The 20578-nt window shown below is 36.9% G+C and overlaps 1 protein-coding gene across 1 annotated transcript; it reads left to right on the top strand.

Annotated features, from left to right (window-relative positions):
- Window positions 1-2444: 2444 nt before the first annotated feature.
- On the top strand, window positions 2445-19823 carry LOC114470223 (rab5 GDP/GTP exchange factor-like). Its single transcript, XM_028458281.1, has 9 exons — window positions 2445-2558; window positions 3876-4077; window positions 4179-4306; window positions 10317-10468; window positions 10567-10636; window positions 14535-14670; window positions 14774-14868; window positions 17500-17756; window positions 18827-19823. The coding sequence occupies exons 2-9, from the start codon at window positions 3920-3922 to the stop codon at window positions 19241-19243; spliced, it is 1413 nt and encodes a 470-aa protein (XP_028314082.1). The 5' UTR covers window positions 2445-2558; window positions 3876-3919; the 3' UTR covers window positions 19244-19823.
- Window positions 19824-20578: the final 755 nt, after the last annotated feature.

Below are 20578 nucleotides of genomic sequence, written 5' to 3'. Positions count from 1 at the left end.
TTTTGTGTATTTTCGTTTTCGTCCTGTGTTTCATTTTGTGCATTTTATTTTAGGGAGGATATAAAAAGAGAGGGCAGTGATAAACCTAGGTGAAGGGGTGGGGGGAGGGGGAAGGGAGGAGAGTCTCAAGGTGGGAAATGGAAAGGATGGGGAAGAGTTGATTATTTTGAAGCGAAAGTAAGATGTGAAATTGTAGTTGTGCTTATTGTGTTATGTAATCAAGCCAGTCTGGTGACAATTGTGAAGCTTAGGTATAATGGTTGCTGTGGACAGAGGGAGAGAGTGAGTGGTAATCCCTCAAACAGGTATTTGGATCAACGTGTCTAAAGTTAAACCCAGTATGAGCTTTATCCCACAGCCCAAGGCATGCCAGTGCATCGTAGACCAATGTATGTGTATGTGTTAAAGCATAAAGGATACAGCACAGAGCTTTGGCCAGAGATCCAGCCAACAACGTAGCAGTGGAGTTTACCTTCATTTCAGCTGCAAACACAAAGGATTCTGGGTAACCAACATGTGCAGCAGTATTCTCCAACATGTGTGGAAGATGAAAACATGTGGACTGTACTCACTCTTTAACATGATGTTTCTCATCTCTTCAGCGATGACATTATTGGTCACAGATAGGAGTTCATCCTGGGATACAGGAAGTGACTAAAACCAGGGAAAATGAACAGAAAAAGCACAAGGGCCAGGGTTGGGGTCAATTACAATTATGTATTTCATAAACCATGTTCAATTACAAGTTAATTTTCATTATTTTTCAATTTCCAAATACAATAATAATAACTCCTACAATTTGGCAATTTTTAATTGCCAAATACAGTAACATCATGATTGTATAAGCAATTATGCAATTACAATTATGATTGACCCACACCCTGAAAAGGACATTTCAGAGCATCTCATTCTGTCACAGCCTTTACTAAAAAAACTTTTGCGATATATATTGTTTTTAATGCCTTCTGCCTAAGGTTTTTATTTATTTAATTAGGTTTAAATCTATTAATTTGATTGTTTGCTTTATCTAGCCTTAAAAGACTCATGTTGTATTGGCACAATGTGTTTTGTTTAGCATTTATTTAAAAATCAGTGCCTGTGGATACATTTTTATTTGAGTATAAACTCGAGAGCAGGCATATAAAACTCAAGGATGTGGGCCAAAATTGGCTCACCAGACCTCCACTTCAGCCTGCAGGATTTTGTTTGTATTTTTGTTCATTTTAGTGAAATGACAACAAATTAAGGGTGTAATAAAAAATCAATTTGGCGATATATTATATATATATAATATATCACAATATTTCACCGAGGGATTATTGTATCGATCCAAAAAATGTCCAAATTGATTGTTTTTAACACTCCTCAATGCATTTTAGCTTGGAAGTTGATTGCACTTTATTTCATAAAACATTCTGGACACTTTACAGATGGTTACTTTAAAAAGAAAAATAATTTAATAGTCCCATGTTATGAAAAACCAGTCTTTTCTGGTCTCTTCATCTATAAACTGGTCCTCCCTGAGCCTGCAACTCCCAGAAGGAGGAAAACAAGTGATTTCTGGATGGTCTCTGCAGCCCACTTATTGGTAAAACGGCACAGAAACAGGCTGTTCAGATTCAAAGCCCGTCATGACGTAACCATGGGCTAAATTTTCATAGGCCGACCTCCTCTGAGGTGACAGGAGACGTCCAAGAGGGGGGAGTGATGTGTCCATCTTTTGTGTTTATGTTTATATACAAAATAGCATGTCAAGTTGTTTTCTTAAAGTGATTTTTAAAATGTGATTTTGAACAATGATATTTGTGGCTGTGAGGACTCACTTTGTTCTTTAACATAAGAAGCAAATTAATGTGTGAGTAAAACAGGGTGTGGAAGCAATGCTAATTACTATTAGATATTCAACCTGAAGTTTACATCGCTGCGTTAATTTTCATCAATGTAAATACCTAGTATTGAATAGAGGTGTGTTTCTGGTTTGCATAAATACAATGCATTTGTAATGTTTTTTATCTAACAACTGACAGATGTTTAAACATGAGGAAAAGAAAGAAAGAAACAGAGAAAGAAAGAAAGATAAAGTGAAAGTAGAAAGAATGAATGAGTGAGATGACAAAAAAGAAAGATTTTTTTTAAAGCACTACCTACTATGGTCTCATAGTTTTTTTTTTGTTTTTTTTTTAATTCAATTTTTTTTTTTTTTTTACATTTTCAATGTTTTCTCCTAAACGGCCTCCCCATACAAATGAACCCAGCCTCCAATTAAATTTTTCCACGTCACTTTTCACTCACTCTTTTAAGATTTCTATCAGCAAATAAGTGATATAATATAATTGCAAAATAAAAAGGTTATTTCGACCCGACTTACTTTCTACTTTATCAAAACCTCAGAAAAAATAATATATTTTGTATATTTTATTTTTTTTAAATAAAAATCATCAAGGAGATACTTCCTTCCGTATCCCGGTCACGTGACACGCGTAGCCAGAAGTTTGTTGTTCTGGTTGAGTTTTGAACTACTGCGATAGTTTGGACTGGACTTCAGCCTCGGAGCCTTGGTATTGATTATGTCTCTATATTATTCAGGGTGTCATATTTACGATGATTGTTTGGGATGGTGCTACTATCTATAATTTGACGAATGAGGCAAAACGGTCGATCCTAATAGGCTAACTAGCATTAGCTCATTCCCGTCAGCTGACAGTCAGCAGCTCTGTGTTTCGAGGCTAACAACTAAGCTAAAGACAGTCTTTACACGATAGCCTACGACGAAATTCAACCATAAACCGCGTTACCGTGTACTTTTATTGTTTTCAAAAATGTGAAAAAAAAAAAATTCTCAAATTTCTGGTCTATACTCTACTGTAATAGTAAACCCACATTGGGTTACTTTGAGACCTACGCCAAGAAAAGTAAATTAAACAAAGTTTCATTCATATAATTAATTTAAATTAGTTTACATTATTTTTTTTTAAAGAAGGAAAATAACTTTTTGAATTTCTGAAAAATAAATTATGGAAATGTCACGTTACATTTTATTTTTCTTCTAAAAAATAAATAAATAAAGCCAGAATCTAGATAAAATATTTTATTGCTGTGAGTCATGTATTTTGTGTTTGTTTTGTTTATTTTACTATAATTTTGTGTGTTTCTGTAGTTACAGTGTGTTTATTTGAAGTACATTTGTGTATTTTTATTTTTAGATTGTGTTTATTTGGAGTAATTTTGTCTTTTTTTTGTTGTCACTTTGTGTTGTTTTTTCCCCCCACGAGATATTTGCATTTACTTTTGTGTTGTTGCCAATTCAAAAGATCAATCTATCCATATTAAATAGATTGAGTTATACAACATTTATTTTAACTGGAAAATAAATTACGTGTTCGGAAAGAGAATAAGCCCTGTTTTTAGATTTAATGAATCACAACTGCACATTATTATTCCTGTTCAGGATAATTATTGACTTACATATTTTGTTTTAATCAGGGTGTGATTTATTTTGTTGAACCTACACAGGAATTCTTTTTTTTTTTTTTTAAATTATCAAGTGAGGATCAATGTTAGAACATTTTAATCCACTTAAAAAAATGTAACCTTAAAGAAGACCTAAAAGAAGAAGTTTGTTTAGTCCATTAAGGTTGCATTCCAAGTAAAGTAAATGTTGTACTTATTGTTGTGGGGCAATTTTCTGCTTATAGTATGCTCACCAAATGTCTATAGATATAAATTAAAACAAAATGGGAAGGAACCTGAGTTTTATGTTTATTTGGAGCTCATAAGCTGTGCTACAGATGCTTTTTTGACGAGATTCATGAAACGTTTTTAGTTTGGCGAGCTGTAACAATTGCCTGAAACATTTGCCCCTTTTTCTGCCTTAGCTTTAGACCAAGCAGGACGTATAAAAGTGAGACAAAGCGCTAAGATGTGGACTGGAAAGCAACGAGGGATCAGAGTTACTCGGGAGGAGCTGCTTTGCAAGAATGCATGTGGTTATTATGGAAACCCGGTGTGGCAAGGCTTCTGCTCCAAGTGTTGGAGAGAAAAGGCGAATCAAGGCGGAGCCCCTAAACATGACACAAGGTGAATTTTAATTAAAGTGTATAGAAGTTACATATCAATTTATTTTCAGTTCATAACACATGACAGAAACCTAGTGAGTCGTTTACTTTCTTTCATTGTAGACCGAGCACTGATGGAACGCCCCCGACCTTTTCTAAATTTGAGGAGAAAAAGAACCTGGAGAAAGGTCGGCGTATCAACACCATGAGGCGACTATTCTGGGGCACCGCGTCACCCCCTAAACCTCAAGGTTAGACTATGGCTTTGTTTGAAACTATACACTACAAACTCAATGAGTATCAACAATTAGTATGATTAGGATGGTGAGCATTCCAACTGAAGTATACTTCCAAGTTTCCCATGTTGCATTTGGAACCTACGACAAAACCTGAAGCACTCTGAGGCTAAATATATCTGTTGATTCTCCACCTTTGAAAGTTCTGGAAACATTTTAAGTGAGAAAGTGACCAAGTAGAATATCAACATGTGCTCATTTGATCCATAAAACTCATGGAAACACATTTCATGCTGACATTTCTCAGATTTTGGGAGACAATCCATTGTGCTACTGACAAAACTTCCTGTTAACTTCAAAAAAGAGCCCTATTAACAAAATAGTTACAAAAAATAAAATAATCGAAGACAAGAAGAGATGTTTTTATTTTCAGGAAAGTAATTTGGACTTTAAGCTTTATGTCGTTTGGTGTATTTTTCTGTAATGTACGGAAAGTATTCAGACCCCTTTGAATTGTTTACTTTTTCATTGCAGCCATTTGCTAAAATCAAAAAAGTTCATTTTATTTCTCATTAATGTACACTCAGCACCCTATCTTGACAGAAAAAAAACAGAAATGTTGAAAGTTTTGCAAATTTATTTAAAAAGAAAAACTGAAATATCACATGGTCATAAGTATTCAGACCCTGCTGTGACACTCATCATTAAATCACATGCTGTTTATTTCTTCTGATCCTCTTTGGTTCTGCTCTTTCATTGGAGTCCAGCTCTGTTTAATGAAACTGATTTGACCTGATTAGGAAAGGCACACACCTGTCTATATAAGACCTTACAGCTCACAATGCATTTCAGAGCAAATGAGAATCATGAGGTTGAAGGAACTGCCCAAGGAGCTAAGAAACAAGGTTACAAAATAATTTCTGCAGGACTCAAGGTTCCTAAGAGCACAGTGGCCTCCATAATCCTTAAATGGAAGAAGTTTAAGACGACCAGAATTCTTCCTAGACCTGGCCGTCCAGCCAAACAGTACTATATTGGTCAGAAATCAATCTATGATAATCTGACATAACAAGAAAAAAAAAGATTATGTGAAAAAATACAAATTTTATTTGATCTCTGAAAGACAATAAATTGAAAAAGTGTCCTATGAACAGTGACACTATTTTAGTGCAACATTTCTGTAAATAAGTGTCGACATACCAATGTAAATGAATAAGTATCTCCAATAGTGCTTACTGTAAACAAAAAATAGGGTCTTTCTTACCAATGACACCATTATAGTGCAATATTCCAGTAAACAATATATTGGTTCCTTCAACAAACAGTGACAACAGTTCTGTGAAGACGTACCTGCACATTTTAGTGAAAAAGCAGAAAAGATTTTGAAAAAATATATAAAAAATTGATATTTATCGATATCGATAATGATTGTATTATTGATATCGTATCACGATATCGTCACAATCAGGTGTGAAAAACTTGTTGCATCATTCCCAAGAAGACTCATGGCTGTACTAGCTGTTTCTACTCAATACTGAGCAAAGGGTCTGAATACTTATGATCATTTGATATTTCAGTTTTTCTTTTTTAATAAATTTGCAAAAATTTCTACATTTTTGTTTTTTTTTCTGTCATGATGGGGTTCTGAGTGTACATTAATGAGAAATAAAATGAACTTTTTTTATTTTAGCAAATGGTTGCAATGAAACAGAGTGAAAAATTTAAAGGGGCCTGAATACTTTCTGTAACCACTGTATGTTTTTTTTGTATCTTGTCATTTTGTGCATTTTTTGTTGCCATTTTGGTGTGATTCTGGAGTCATTTTGTGTATTTTTTGTATAAATATTTAGTTTAGTTTTTTTGACAAATTTTCATGTTTTTATTGTTTGGTGTATTTTTCTGTAATGTATGTTTTTTGGAGTCATTTTGTGTGTTTTTGGAGCCTTTTTGTGTATATTTACAGTTATTTTGTTGGTTTTTGTTGTAATTTTGTGTGTTTCTGGAGTCATTTTGTATATTTGTGTGCGTTTCTGTAGTTGTTTTGTGTACTTTTTGTATAAATATTGTTTAGTTTTTAGTTTTATTTTACTCATTTAGTACATTTTTATTATAAATAGATTGTGTGTGTGTCTGTCTGTCTGTAGTGTCACACACGTGCATTTGTCTCCTTGTTACTCGTGTGTGTTTTAGATGGCGGGCCAGTTTTATTATTTTATAAATAACATGCACTTTTCCCCTAAAGTCCCTGGTGTTGTGGGGGTGGGTGTGTGTGGTGCTTGGTGCCTGGTGCCTTCTGGAGCCTTGTAGAGCAGTGCCGTGGCTGGGCGTGCTCGCGCAATGGCAGTGCGCTCAATAGAGCGATATTTTGGGGCTACAAAGAAGAAATTGTGGCTGAAAGCCTGGCTCTCTGTAGCGGGGGGCCCCCGGTTCGTGTGACGGGCGCATATAGGTGCGCCGCTCGCGGCTGTTATAAAAGTGGTCTGAGGATTGTGGCGGTGTTATCATGGTCAGTAGAAGACCACTGTCCACCCGCCTTCATTAGGGGTGTGGGAAAAAAATTGATTTCACGATATATCGCAATTTTTTGGATGCCGATTTTTTTTATTATTATTTATTTATTTATTTATTTTTTGAAATGTAATCAATATTTTTGTGTATTTGTGCAATATTTCAGTGGTGTTTACAATGCTTTCAATGTGTACAGATCAGTGCTTAAACTGATACAATAGGATAAATTATTTTTTCTTATTTTTGTGCATTGTCAGTAACTCGGGGTGCTTTATCCTTAATGTTCTCACTTACAGTTGTTACAATGTCGTCATTATGTTGTAATGGTTACTTTGACACTTCTACACAGTGGTTTCAGTAAAAGAACTTATTTTATGATAGCAGTGTGTAACACTTTTTTTTCAGTGAAAATGTACAAAAACACTAATAATAAATAGGATGTTTTGAAGCAAAGAGTTTTGACTCAATTTGTCCTCTGAATGATCAATATCTTCTGATGAATATATACAGCAACTTGATTTTTCATCTCTAAGTTTAATTTTGATATTAATTAGGTAGAATATTGTGATATATCACGATAATATCATAACGTGACCCACGTATACTTGCCAATACTCACCCCCAGCCCTCATATCCCTGTCCATCCACAACAGAAGTAAAACAGCAAGACGGTAGCGCCGCTCTCGCTCGCTCGCTCTCTCTCTCGCTCGCTCTCTCTCTCTCTCCATTTAACTCCAAAATAATGCACACACTTGGTGTATGAGGAAACTGTTTAAAAATTTTCAGTTTGAACAGACACCGCGTCGGGGAGAAATTCGCTCCACAAACAAACACACACACAGATGTTTGATTTATAGATTGATTTGTTTTCGTTTTCTGTATTTTTGTGCATCCTTTTTGTTTCATTTTTGGAGTCATTTTGTGTATTTTTGTTGTACTTTGTGATTTTTTTTCTGTCATTCTGTGTATTTTTGTTGTTCTGTGTGTTATAAGTTGATTTATATGGTTTTGGAGTCATTTCAACTAAGTAATTCTGTTGTCCTTTTTGTTTATTTTTCTGTAATTTTGTGTGTTTTGCATCTACCTTGGGAGCCGCCCAAAATTTGACGAAGGGTTGCCAGTTGACCATAGCTGTACCAGTCAGTCAGGAAGTTGGTATCTACCCAACGGAATGCACTGGAATAATGTAAAAACAAAAACTTTGTCTGGCTAATATTTCAGTACGTTGGTAGCAGGCTTTCGAATCTCAAAATACAGTATCGTGATGAAAGTCACCATTATACAACAAATAGCAGATCGTGTTGTCTATAAAATACTGTGTATCGGTGAATGAGTTAAACTTTACTTCAAAGTTGGGTTTAATAAATTCTTTCTCTTTTAGCTCATAAATACGGCATTTCTTTAATGAGGCCAGTTTTGATGGAGACTGTTGTCTTATATGGTGAGTTGGCCCTGGTGCGCTTCTGTAGATTTAACTTTATTAGCACGACTTTTATCACGATATTGTATTTTGAGTTTATTTTTGAAATTTCAACTTTAATCTCGACATTTTACTTTATTCTTCATTTCAATTCAATTCAACTGTATTTATATAGCACAAAATACAACAAAGTCATCTTAAAGCACTGAACAAAATATAAAGTACATAGTAAAAAAGAAGAAAGAACCCAACAAGATCCACATGAACAAGCATTTAGCGACAGTGGGAAGAAAAAACTCCCTCTTTTTTATAGGAAGAAGGTTCAGAGGTGGCAGCCATCCGCTTCGACTGGGGTTAGTGAACAGAAGGGCAAACAGAATAGGATAGAAGGATGGGCCATCCAAGTGTCCCAGACTAGTTGAGCCGTGAGCCATCGATCAGGAACCGCCAGCTCCAGCATGAAGACACCTGAAACAGAAAAGAGAGCGGAGGGCGAGGAGAAGGCACAGACTGCAAGAAATAAAATAATAAAAATATATATATATATGGGGTGGATATTAGTGTAAATGGTGTGAGCAGTATGATGGGTATGCAACGAGGGACAGAAGTGGGGGTTGTCTACAACCCAGCACAACTGTGTCCCTGGACAATCATCCCATTGTAGTCCATTAGAGCTATGTGTAGATGGTGGTTTGCGTTTGAATATAATGTTGGTGTTCTACTATATAATCTTAGTTCCTATTTTTAGGTTTAGAGCTTTTTTCCTAGTGTTTAGGTTAACGCTATTATACGGTGTAAGCTTTAGCAAATAAGTAGGTTTTGAGTTTCCTTTTAAAGGTGGCGAGAGTAGCAGCCTCCCGTACTAAAACTGGGAGCTGGGTCCAAAGGCGAGGCGCTTGGTAGCTGAATGCTCTGCCTCCTGTTCTACTTCTAGATACTTTAGGAACTTCCAGGAGACCAGCATACTGAGAGCGGATTGTTCTGCCTGGACGATCGGGCACTGACAGGTCTTTAAGATACAAAGGAGCTTGATCGTGTAGAGCTTTGTATGCTAACAGGCGGATTTTAAACTCTATTCGAGGTCCAGGGCATGATTAAGATAATGAGTTGGTTTGTTTACATGTTGTGTAAAGCCAATTTAATCTAATTGTGAGATAAATAATTTATTTAGGCTGTTTTCATCATCGGCATGAATGTTAAAGTCACCTACTATGATAGCTTTATCAGTGCTCAGCACCAGATCAGTGAGAAAGTCAGAGAATTTGGAGAGAAACTCCAAATATGGACCAGGCGGACGGTAAACTATAACCAATAAAGTGGGTTTTTCTATCTTGTTTTTGGGATTACAAATTTCAAGGGAGAGGCTTTCGAATTAATTTTGGTTAAGTTCGGTTTTTGGGGTACTTGATAAGCTTTAGTGAAAAACTGCTGCCACTTCTCCCGACTACTCTCACGGGGAATATGGTGATAACCATAATTGGGAGGGCTGGCTTTATTAAGAGCAATAAAATCTTCATTTTTGAGCCAAGTCTCTGTGAGGCATAATACACCTAATTGATGGTCAGTTATAAGATCACTCACTAAGAGGGATTTAGACGAAAGTGATCTGATATTTAATAGTAATGGTATTTATAATAATAATAATGGTTTTTTCATTGTTTTGTATTCTGTTTGTAGTTTTAATTTTGATGAGATTTTTATGGTTAACTCCTCTTTTGTGGGCTTTAATTTGTATTGCATGTTATTCTGTACTGCTCAGCACAGTGTTCATGGGGTATAATTTCTCAATGTTTTGAGTAAGGGACTTATCTATGGAAGTGTTTGTTGTAACTGCCGTTTTATTCTCAGCTAGTCATGCGCTTGTGGAGTTGTGAATCACAGACTGTAGATTTAATTTTAGCATTTGTGCTCCATGTAATTTAGGGTGGACACCGTCTATTTTTAATAGATCAGCACGTTTCTAAAAGAGGTCAAAATTATTTTCTCCATCAAAATTTGCCCCAATATATTACTTAACTCAGTGATGGAGTTTGCTTTGTTTTACAGATGAAGTCATTGTGCATTTTATCATGTAACGTGACATCATTGTTTCTCTAGAGTCCAGTGAAAGCCATTCACAGATGCTGAAAGCCTACCAGAGCCTCGAGCCCGGGGACTTCACTGGTTTCCTGAAGATACTTCGGAGCCCCCCCTCCCAGCGTTTGCAGTCCCGCTGTACAGCGTTCCTCAACACAGTGGAGGCGTACCATGTATTGTTGCCTTTGAAAGCACAATATTACACTGCATATTCACTTTAGCTGTGTTTTAGTTGCTCAGATCAAGCAGTTACTGTTAGTCCTTCTTTCAGGATCTGCCGGTACGGAAACAGTCAGACCTTGTGCAGGATTTCTACCAGTCGTTCGCTGGATATTTTAGCAGTGAGTGCAAATCCTCGCACTGTTCTTTTGTAAACGGCTCATTTTAAATTAAATTTTTTTTTGTTTTTTTTACAAACTAGGCCGAAAATCTTTGAAATGTACTAGAAGATCTATGGCTAACAAAACACATTATTTTGCACCTAATTTGTTTTATTCACTTTTAAAAAATGGAACTGCTTTACTGTTCTAGAGCTTGTGGTCTGCTTTTGCTTATTCTAAATAATCAGGAAAAGTTCAAGATGCTGAGGTCATCCTTTTGTTTACCGAAAGGGGAAAACAAAACAGTTGTGACCAGGGAATTAAGATATATTGAGTTTTCTTTTTTGGCGATATAGAAAATGACAATTATTGCTTTTATAGAAATATATATATATATATATATATATATGCTGTAGCTATATATTTTATAGCTTATCTTGTATTAAAATACTCGTTTTAGGAGTCACTGCATTCGCTACTTCTCAGAACAGCACAAAAAGCTCCGTGTGATGGATTTCTGAGTGCATCCTAACCCAAGGCAAGGCAAATTTATTTGTATAGCGCATTTCATACTCAAGGCAACTCAATGTGCTTTACATGATAAAACATTCAATTGTTTAAAATCAATAAGAAAATTTAAAATCATCAGTAAAATCAATTAAAATCATCAGTAAAATCAATTAAAATCATCAGTAAAATCATCATGACATCAACATGACTAAAAATCTCTCTCTCAATCATATGCAGTAGAGAAAAAAAGTGCCTTTAACTTTGATTTAAAAATGTTCACATTGGATGGTAAATGGACTTGATTTATATAGCGCTTTATCCCCACACTGAAGCAGTCTCAAAGCGCTTTACATATCAGCTCATACACCCAATCACTCTCACATTCACACACCAGTGGGACAGGACTGCCATGCAAGGCGCTAGTCAACCACTGGGAGCAACTTAGGGTTCAGTGTCTTGCCCAAAGACACTTCGACACATAGTCAGGTACTGGGATCGAACCCCCAACCTCTCGATCAAAAGACGACCCTCTACCACCTGAGCCACGGTCGCCCCCACCAACTGAGCCACGGTCGCCCTGACTTCAGCTCTGCTGGCAGTTTGTTCCACTTCTTTGCAGCATAACAACTAAAAGCAGCATCACCATGTCTACTGTGAGCTCTGGGCTCCACTATATGACCTGTGTTCATAGATCTGAGAGACCTGCTGGGTTCATACCTGACTAACATGTCACTGATGTATTCTGGACCAAACCCATTCACAGATTTATACACCAGCAGCAGAACTTTAAAGTATTTTCTGAGGCTGACTGGGAGCCAGTGTAAAGACTTTAAAACTAGAGTAATGTGTTCTGACATCTTTGTTCTGATTAAGACCTGAGCTGTAGCGTTCTGAACCAGCTGTATATGTTTGATGCTCTTTTGGGGGATTAATGTCAGAAGACCATTACAATAGTCCAGTCTACTGGATATAAAAGCATGGACCAGTTTCTCCTGATCTTTCTGAGTCATTAAACCTTTCACTCTGGAGATGTTCTTTAGGTGGTAGAAGCTGTTTTTGTAATATATTTGATCTGACTGCTGAATGTAAGATCTGAGTCAATCAGAACACCAAGGTTTTTGACTTGGTCTTTAGCTTTTAAAGATTGAGACTCAAGATAATTGCTGACAGCTGTCCTCTTTTCCTTGTTACCAAAGACAATCACCTCCATCTTGTCATGGTTTAGTTGAAGGAAGTTTTCACTCATCCAGCAGTTTACTTTTTCTAAGCAGTCACACAACACCTCAATGGGACCATAGTCATCAGGGTTCAGTGATAGATATAGTTGTGTGTCATCTGCGTAACTCTGATAATCGACCTTACAGTTCTGTAAAATTTGTCCTAAAGGAAGCATATAAAGGCTAAACAGAAGGGGTCCAAGAACAGATCCCTGAGGAACCCCACAGGACATTGGTAATCTGTCAGATTCAAAGTTTCCAATGCTTACAAAATAGCTTCGCTCCTCCAAGTATGACTTAAACCATTGCATTACTTTTCCATTTAGTCCAACCCATGTTTTCAATCTGTGCAACAAAATGTTATGGTCTACAGTGTCAAATGCAGCACTTAGATCCAATAGAATGAGAACAGATACTTTTCCTGAATCAGTGTTCAACCTTATGTCATTGATCACTTTGATAAGAGCAGTTTCAGTGCTGTAATGAGAACGAAAACCTGACTGAAATTTATCAAATATTTTGTTGACTGTTAAGAATTGACTCAGTTGGTTGAAGACCACCTTCTCAATGATCTTGGCCATGAATGGAAGGTTGCTGATTGGTTTATAGTTAGCCAGTATAGAGACATCCAGTGTTCTCTTTTTTAACAGAGGTTTCACAGCAGCTACCCAGACTTTCATCTGAACAAGCCGCACTAAAGAAGTCACTCACATGTGCTGTCCCTTATTGGAGAAAAAGCCAAAAGTGGCTCATATTGTGCAACTGTTTGTTAATAAATGTGCCTATGTGTATTTGAATTGAAATTATCAAAATGTAAATCGTCTATTGCCATTTTGAGAAAAATATAAAATAGGAGTTTTGGTCTATATTGCCCAGCCCTAGTTGTGACCCAAAAAATAATCTATAAATGCACGGGGCAACAGTTACAATTCTGAGTTTTGGTAGTAGACAATGAATCAGTAAAGAGCTCTCCAAAGGGACCTTTAGTCTCCCTTAAACAGTGTTCTGACATGCTCTGGTGGCTGAAGTTAGCGAGTAAATCACGGACTGTTGGAAGGACTTCCACCCAAAAGAACTTCTATTCTCATGGTTTGTGTGTCTTCAACAGTCTCTGATCACTAACTTCAGCCATCAGAGCGTCGACTGTGCACTGTTTGAGGGAGACGAAAGGACCCTTAGGAGAGCTCTTCATCTCTGCTTCATTATCTACTACCAAATCACAGAGTTGGAACCTGCGTTCATATATTTTTTTTTGTCACAACTGTTTTTATTCTCTTTCCATAAACAAAAGAGGTTTACATCGGCATCTTTAACTTTTCCTGATTATTTAGAGCAGGGGTTCTCAACTGGTCTCACCCTGGGACCCACACTCATTAAAAGGGTGGAACTTTTTCTGTTATCTGTATAAAAGCTTAAGCTGTGAAACTGTTAGTTAGAGTGGGTCTTGCCTTTTTGCTCTGCCACGAGCCTTTTGCCTTTCATTCTTTCAGGATGGAAGCTTCTTTTTTACTTCTTTTTTCTTTAATTTAATAATAAATCTTTTTTATAAAATCATCAATGCCTCGCCTGGACTCCATCATTCAACCAGAGCAATAAATCATGTCTCCAAATGAGGTCAACCGCAAATTTGCCGTGACACTGTGCAACATGCATTTTACAGCATGCCTGTCAAAAGAAAAGTTTCTCTCAAAATAAGACAAGTCCAACATGCAACATTAAGTATTTATTTATTTTTGACCAGCTGTCTGAGACCCACCCAGTACAGGTCCGCGACCCACTTTTGGGTCCTGACCCACCAGTTGAGAATTGCTGATTTAGAGCAACAAAAGGAGCACAAGTTGTCATTTTGACCTAAAAAGCTGCTAAATGACCTAAAAAGCTGCTAAATGATCTAAAAAAAAACCTGCTAAATGACCTACAAAGCAGGCTGAATGCTTCATTCTAATAGAAAACAACGGGAAGTTTACAGGCAAATAGGGCTGTGTGACTTATTCAATCATTTGATTTCAAGATGGAGGAACACAGGCTCTAAAATGGTAAAATAGTCCCATTTTTAAAAGTTATTAAAACAAATAAGGTGCAAAATAATGTGTTTAGCTAGGCATAAATCATCTAATAAGGACCACATTGTAAAAACAGTGGATGATCCCTTTAATACCTGGGATTTCTTAGTTGTTTGGCTTTGTTTTCAGGTTTTCCTGAGAATCAGGTGACTCAGATCATGGAGCACGTAGAGAAATTGATAATGACGCGGCTGCACAAATGGGTTTTCTGCCATGACAGCTGTGATGATGAACAGACAGACTTGTCTCTCCAAAGGAGAATCCGGTAAAGCCTTTTAACAAGACAGCTTTTCTTCTTGCTGATAAAATATATGATAAATAAAGCATCCATCAAGGTTTCATCTGTTAAATGTTTCTGTTCTTTACAGATCTTTAAACTGGGTCACTCCACAGATGTTGTGTGTTCCGTTCCCTGATCCAGAGACATCAGTCCTTGGAGATCCATATCTACCTGCTATAACAGGTGGGTTTAAGTCAGGGTTGGGGTCAATTTTACTTGTAATTGTGCAATTTATATTGAATTACAATTGTGATGCAAATCTAATTGAAAGAATCTGTATCTGTTATAATCATAATTTAATTGTAATTGACATTGTAACTGGCCTGGAAATTCTATAAAAAAATGCAAAACTGGGGAACCATGTTACAGTTTTATGGCTTACACATACGTAGTTAACAGTTACTAAATTGGGCCCAAAAGTTGTTGCATAGTTTCAATTCTCAACTAATTTGGTTTGCATTCAGACCACTGTTTTTGCAAAGAAACCAACCACTATGAATGTTACACAGTATATGCCCCCAATTTATTCCTACACAATGAACTGTGCTCTTCTGCTCGTTTTTGTGGCAATATATTATTAAAGTCACTTTGTGCAGCAAACCCAAATACTGCTGTTGTTCCAACATGAAACTCTCATTTGGCATAAGAAAACTCTGTGGTTGTTCTTGGCGCAAAGACGACGAATTGCAAGACACTTTCGCAGAAAACGGGCTAAGCTCCTAAATCTGAACCAACTTGTATTTCGGAAATCTCTCCAGTAAGCTTCTATTTTACTTATCACGTAGGCTTAAGGGAGCCAACCTTTGGAGGTGGTTCTGGTATGGTTCTTTAGTCTAGACCAAATCAAATTGGTCCACTTTCACACCAGCCCAAACGAACCAAATTTGCAGATGTGCTGAACTCCAGTCCACTTCAAGTGGACCAGATGGTGCAGATGTGAAAGCCCCCGTAAATCGAGGGGTATACTGACGCCTACACCATATATATTACCTTAATTTTCGGACTATAAGCCGCTATTTTTTTCTCATGCTTTGAACCCTGCGGCTTAAACAATGACGCAGCTAAATTGTGGATTTTTCCAGGTTTTATAAGCTTCATGCTGCCACAAAATTTAGCTCCGTCACATTAGACCAGGTGGAACAATGAACTTGTTAACATTAAATTGTTCTTGCTCGCACTGAATCATTCTGATCACTCATTTTGTCATGATGCACACTGCCTTGTCATAGCAACAACACGGAGAAATGTCCGAGAGAGAGAGCGAGCGAGTGCCCGCAGCAACAACAACATGGATGAATTAAAAGTCAGCCAGTTTGTAATTGAAGAATAAACAGCTAAAAGTTGTTAAATCACCACGTTAGGTTTGTTCAGGATTGATTGGTGCTCTAGATTCTGAGGCTGATGGAGACGCTTCTGTAAGGAGGACGAACAGACGGAGCGGAGATCAGAACAGCCTGTATACAGGCTGTATCCAGGCTGTTCTGATCTCTGCTCTGTCTACAGTAAAAGTCAGCCAGTTTGTAATAGTAACATAACAGCAGGAAGTTGCCAAATCACCACGTTGGATTTGTTCAGAAGCTGTATTTTGAGTCAAAGTCCGACTCGCTGTGATTGCTCCGCAGTAGTTCACAGTAAGAAGAGCAGACAAAGCGCTGCAACCTAACAGGAGCACAGCAGCCCGCCTACCTGCCCATTCTGATTGGCCGAATTGTCTGAAGGGCACCCTCATCAGCCAATAGGGTGTGGCCTATGTTAGGCTGCGGCATTTGTGTGGATTTTTCTTAGAAAATTGCTAAATTATTGTAATGCAGCCAATAAAACAGTGTGCTTTATAGCCCGGAAATTACAGTAATAGTATTTTCATGGAAAGCAAGCCTATTAAGGTAATCAAGAGATGAAAAACTAATTGGATGATACATTTTTTTAATTATTTTTACAGCTGATTTAAACTCACACATTATTATAAGAGATGCTAACACAAGAGAACGGGTACGTTTTAAGGGCTTATTTATTAAAGGCTCATTGTGATTAATTGTAATGGAACTTTAGTCATTAAGAATGTACAGTAGTCCCTTGCTGTATCGCGGTTCACCTTTCGCGGCCTCAGTGTTTCGCAGAATTTTTTTACAGTACAATTTTGGATGCATTTTTTTTACAGCGTATGAACGCGCTTTGTGTTTTGCGTCCTGATTGGCTAATGCTGCGTTCACCCACCAGCAACACATCCAACACGGTGAGTTTCACTGCCTGCTGAAACGAGGAGCTGCACTCCTTTTTCTCCTCTCATAAACATAAAACACCAGTGAATAAAGCCGGTGTGATTAGCGGCTAATGCTATGTTAGTTCAGTGCTACAGAGAGAACGTTTACCTGCTACTATCACCTCCTCGCTGATTCTCCTCCACACCTAATCCTTCCTAGTCCGGTCCTGGTTATAAAGGCCGTGTCTTACAGCTCCAGGTGGTCACACACACCTTCTACTCCATGGTTAAATAGGTGAACAGACCGGTGTCAGTGTTAATGATGAGTGAATAATTGTAAAAAAATTAAAGCTGACTACTTTGCGGATTTTGCCTATTGCGGGTTATTTTTAGATTGTAACCCCTGCGATAAACGAGGGACTACTGTAATTGTAATTGACTTTCAGGGGAAAAATAATCACTTCAATGGAAAAACTGCCAGTAATTGTAGTTGAACATGGATAATTGAAAAATGTAATTGACCCTAACCCTGATTTAAGGGAACTGTTGAGCATAAAAGCAAAACGTTAAGCTTTAAATACTAAAAGCCTCTCTGTCCTTTTTTTTTCCAACAGCTATAATTGAAATGGATGCAAAACGTGCTCCTCAGGATAAACTGGCCTGTGTGTCTAAATGCAGCCAACAAGTGTTTGAGGCTCTTTCCACTTCCAACAACGAACCTGCTAATGCCGATGACTTCCTATCAGCTCTGGTTTACGTGGTGCTGAAGGCCAACCCTCCTCGTCTACACTCTAACATGCAGTATGTCATCCGCTTTGGACTTCCTCACAGCCTCATGGCAGGAGAAAGTGGCTACTACTTTACTAATCTGGTAAGTTTATATTTGCCCGTCAACAAATAGTGATTTTTATCCTGCGAGGCCCTGTTTGAGCCTGATATAACAACGACCCCAAATGTAGCAAGACCCGAATTGTTATTGAAAAAGAAAGTGATAAAACACAAAATGTATTAACTGGTCAATAATGTAACAAAAGTGCTGAGCCTGAAATGTAAAAACTTTTTGTGTTTTTTGGGCAGGCAAATCATTTTTTCGCTAATAGTGTAATAATTTTATTGCATCATAGAGTGATTTATGGATTAAAGGGCTTATTGCTTAAATGTAGAGTAGTATTAAACACAAATGCATATGTGTAAATATGTGTACATATAATTAAAGCCTTTTGGAGAATTCTTACATATACATAATCTTGACATTTTTGGGGTTAAGGTGATCCACCCGCAAGTTGAAGCCAAAATAACATTGTCCACAATATCTTTAAGTACAAGTATAATTACTGATTTAGAAATATACACAGTCGTAGTATTCATAAAATCAACTCAATTACGGTAATGTAAGTACTTGTAATCAATTACTTTCACTTGTACTTGTAATCAATTACTTTCACCTCTGAGATATATATTTAGTATATTAGTGCTGGGACTTTATCGTGTTAATTGTGATTAATTGATGACCAAAAAATGCACTAAAAAAATAACGCTGTTAATAGCTTTCTTTTTTTGCAGTCCAAACAGCGTGGAACCTTTCTCATTGAACGAGTTCCTGGTATACCCATAATACCAATGCACTGACCACATCACAAGAAATAGGATGTCCAAATATATACTGTATATATTTCCATCCATAAATCATTGACTCACTCTATGATGTAATAAAATTATTACACCATTTGTAGAAAAATATTTAAATATTTCTTGTTATGTTATTGAACAGTTGTAAAATTTTTTTTTTGCATTTGGGCTCAGCACTTTTGTTACACTTTTGACCAGTTATTACCTTTTGGGTTTTATTACTTTTTTTTTTTTTAATAACAATTCAAGTCGTCGTTATTAATCAGGCTCTAACAGGCCCTTCCTTTGGTAAATTATGACCATGTCCTTCAGTCTTGTGCAGTGGCATTCATTGAAAAGCTGGACGGACCAAAGCTCAACCTCAGTCCAGATGAATTTGAATGCTACATGCTGGGTCAGAGAACTACTTCTGCTTCAACCAAAAGGCACCAGGTCTCCACTGACACCCAGCAGCAACTCACTGAGCTCCAGGATAGACAGGAGAGACTGGACCAGGGGGTGGATGCTCTCAATGTGCAGCTACACCAGTGGATCCAAGCTGTGAACACGCAGTTGGACGATGCTGCGGCTCAGTTTGGTCACGTAAAGGAGGAGATAAATACTCAGACTGAGCTCTCCTCATTAGCTTCATCTGCTCATGATGGATCTCTGAGAGAAAATGAAGAAGAACAACCATCTGTGCTGCTGCTCACAGGTCAACATGAAGGTCCAACTTATACAGACTGTTAGGAGGAGGAGCCTAACCCCAAATCTGATACTTGAATCTTTGTAATCATCATCTAGGAACAGATCAAACGCATCTGATGCCTGTTTTGCACAAGTTTACCCCTTTTTTTTAAAGAAAAATAATTTTCTTGATGATCCAGGCCAGCTAAAGATACTGAAAACTTTACGATGTGTATTATTCCAAATGTTTAATATCTAATTCTGTGTTTTGCACATAAAACTCACATTCCACTTATATATTATAACAGAAACCTTTAGACATTTACTATCCAGTGAAAAGAAGCTGCACTTGAAGGATAATTTTGATTTTTGATTTTTATTTTTATTTTAAAACAGAAGTCTATACCACCGTGCCTTTATTAAGACTGCTGTAAAGATTTATAAGGAAATAGAAAATATATTTACTGACATGAAGCAATATAAACCAGGGTGTATATTTATGGAAGCCATGATGTCCTAAGAGCTGTGAAACAGTTTGGTAGAAATGCTTTTGTTAATGTCTGTTGTTTACAGTTAATTCCAGAAGTAAATTGCATTTTTCTGTGATTAATGATTGTTTATAATAAATTAAAAGTTCTGAGTATTTTGTGTGTTTTTTTTTATTTTATTTTTTTTTATCTTCTCCACTTTGAGGTTGTAGGACATTTGTGAAAATTGGTTATGATGATTGAACTTTGATTACATTGAAAATGAAGGCCATTTAAGAAGTTTCAAATGTGCAGTAGAGCCTCGCCCAATTGTGGTTTTTGAATTCTACTCACGCATTGAGGAAGTAATTAGACACCATTATTCTAAAAAAAAAAAAAAAGGGTGTGAATACTTTTTTTTTTTTATATCTCTATTGTTTTTTTTTTACATCTCAATGTTGAATGTAAATCTAAATTTTAAATGTTAAATCTAAATGTCATGGGTGAAAATAAATATTTAGCCTATATGGTAATTTATCATTAGGGGCCAAGCCCGTGGGGCCAGGGGTTCCTAGGACCAGCGGCGCTAGGAACCCTATTGTAATCGTAAGGATTATTATTATTATTGTTACCTTTTATAGTTCCGTTGGTAAAAGTGGTGCTGCAGAGTAAACCGTGCAAGGTAGGGCGATGCCCTTTGGTGGTTAGGTCCAAAACCCCCAGGGGACCATGGAAGCAAAAATTCACAAATATCCGCCAGCAGGTGGTGCTATAACAAAGGTCAACGCGTTTTGGTCAATAACTCCCACACCGTTTGTTGCAAATTTAAAACCTTCATATCCACATATTCCTTGAATAGCACTGAATCACCTGAGAGAGAGATAGTACCCACTTTCAATCAAACTTTTGACAGGTGTGACGTCACGACCTT

This window comes from Gouania willdenowi, chromosome 9, assembly GCF_900634775.1.
Source record: "Gouania willdenowi chromosome 9, fGouWil2.1, whole genome shotgun sequence".
NCBI lineage: Eukaryota > Metazoa > Chordata > Actinopteri > Blenniiformes > Gobiesocidae > Gouania > Gouania willdenowi.
This window is presented reverse-complemented; position numbering and strand designations above follow the sequence as displayed.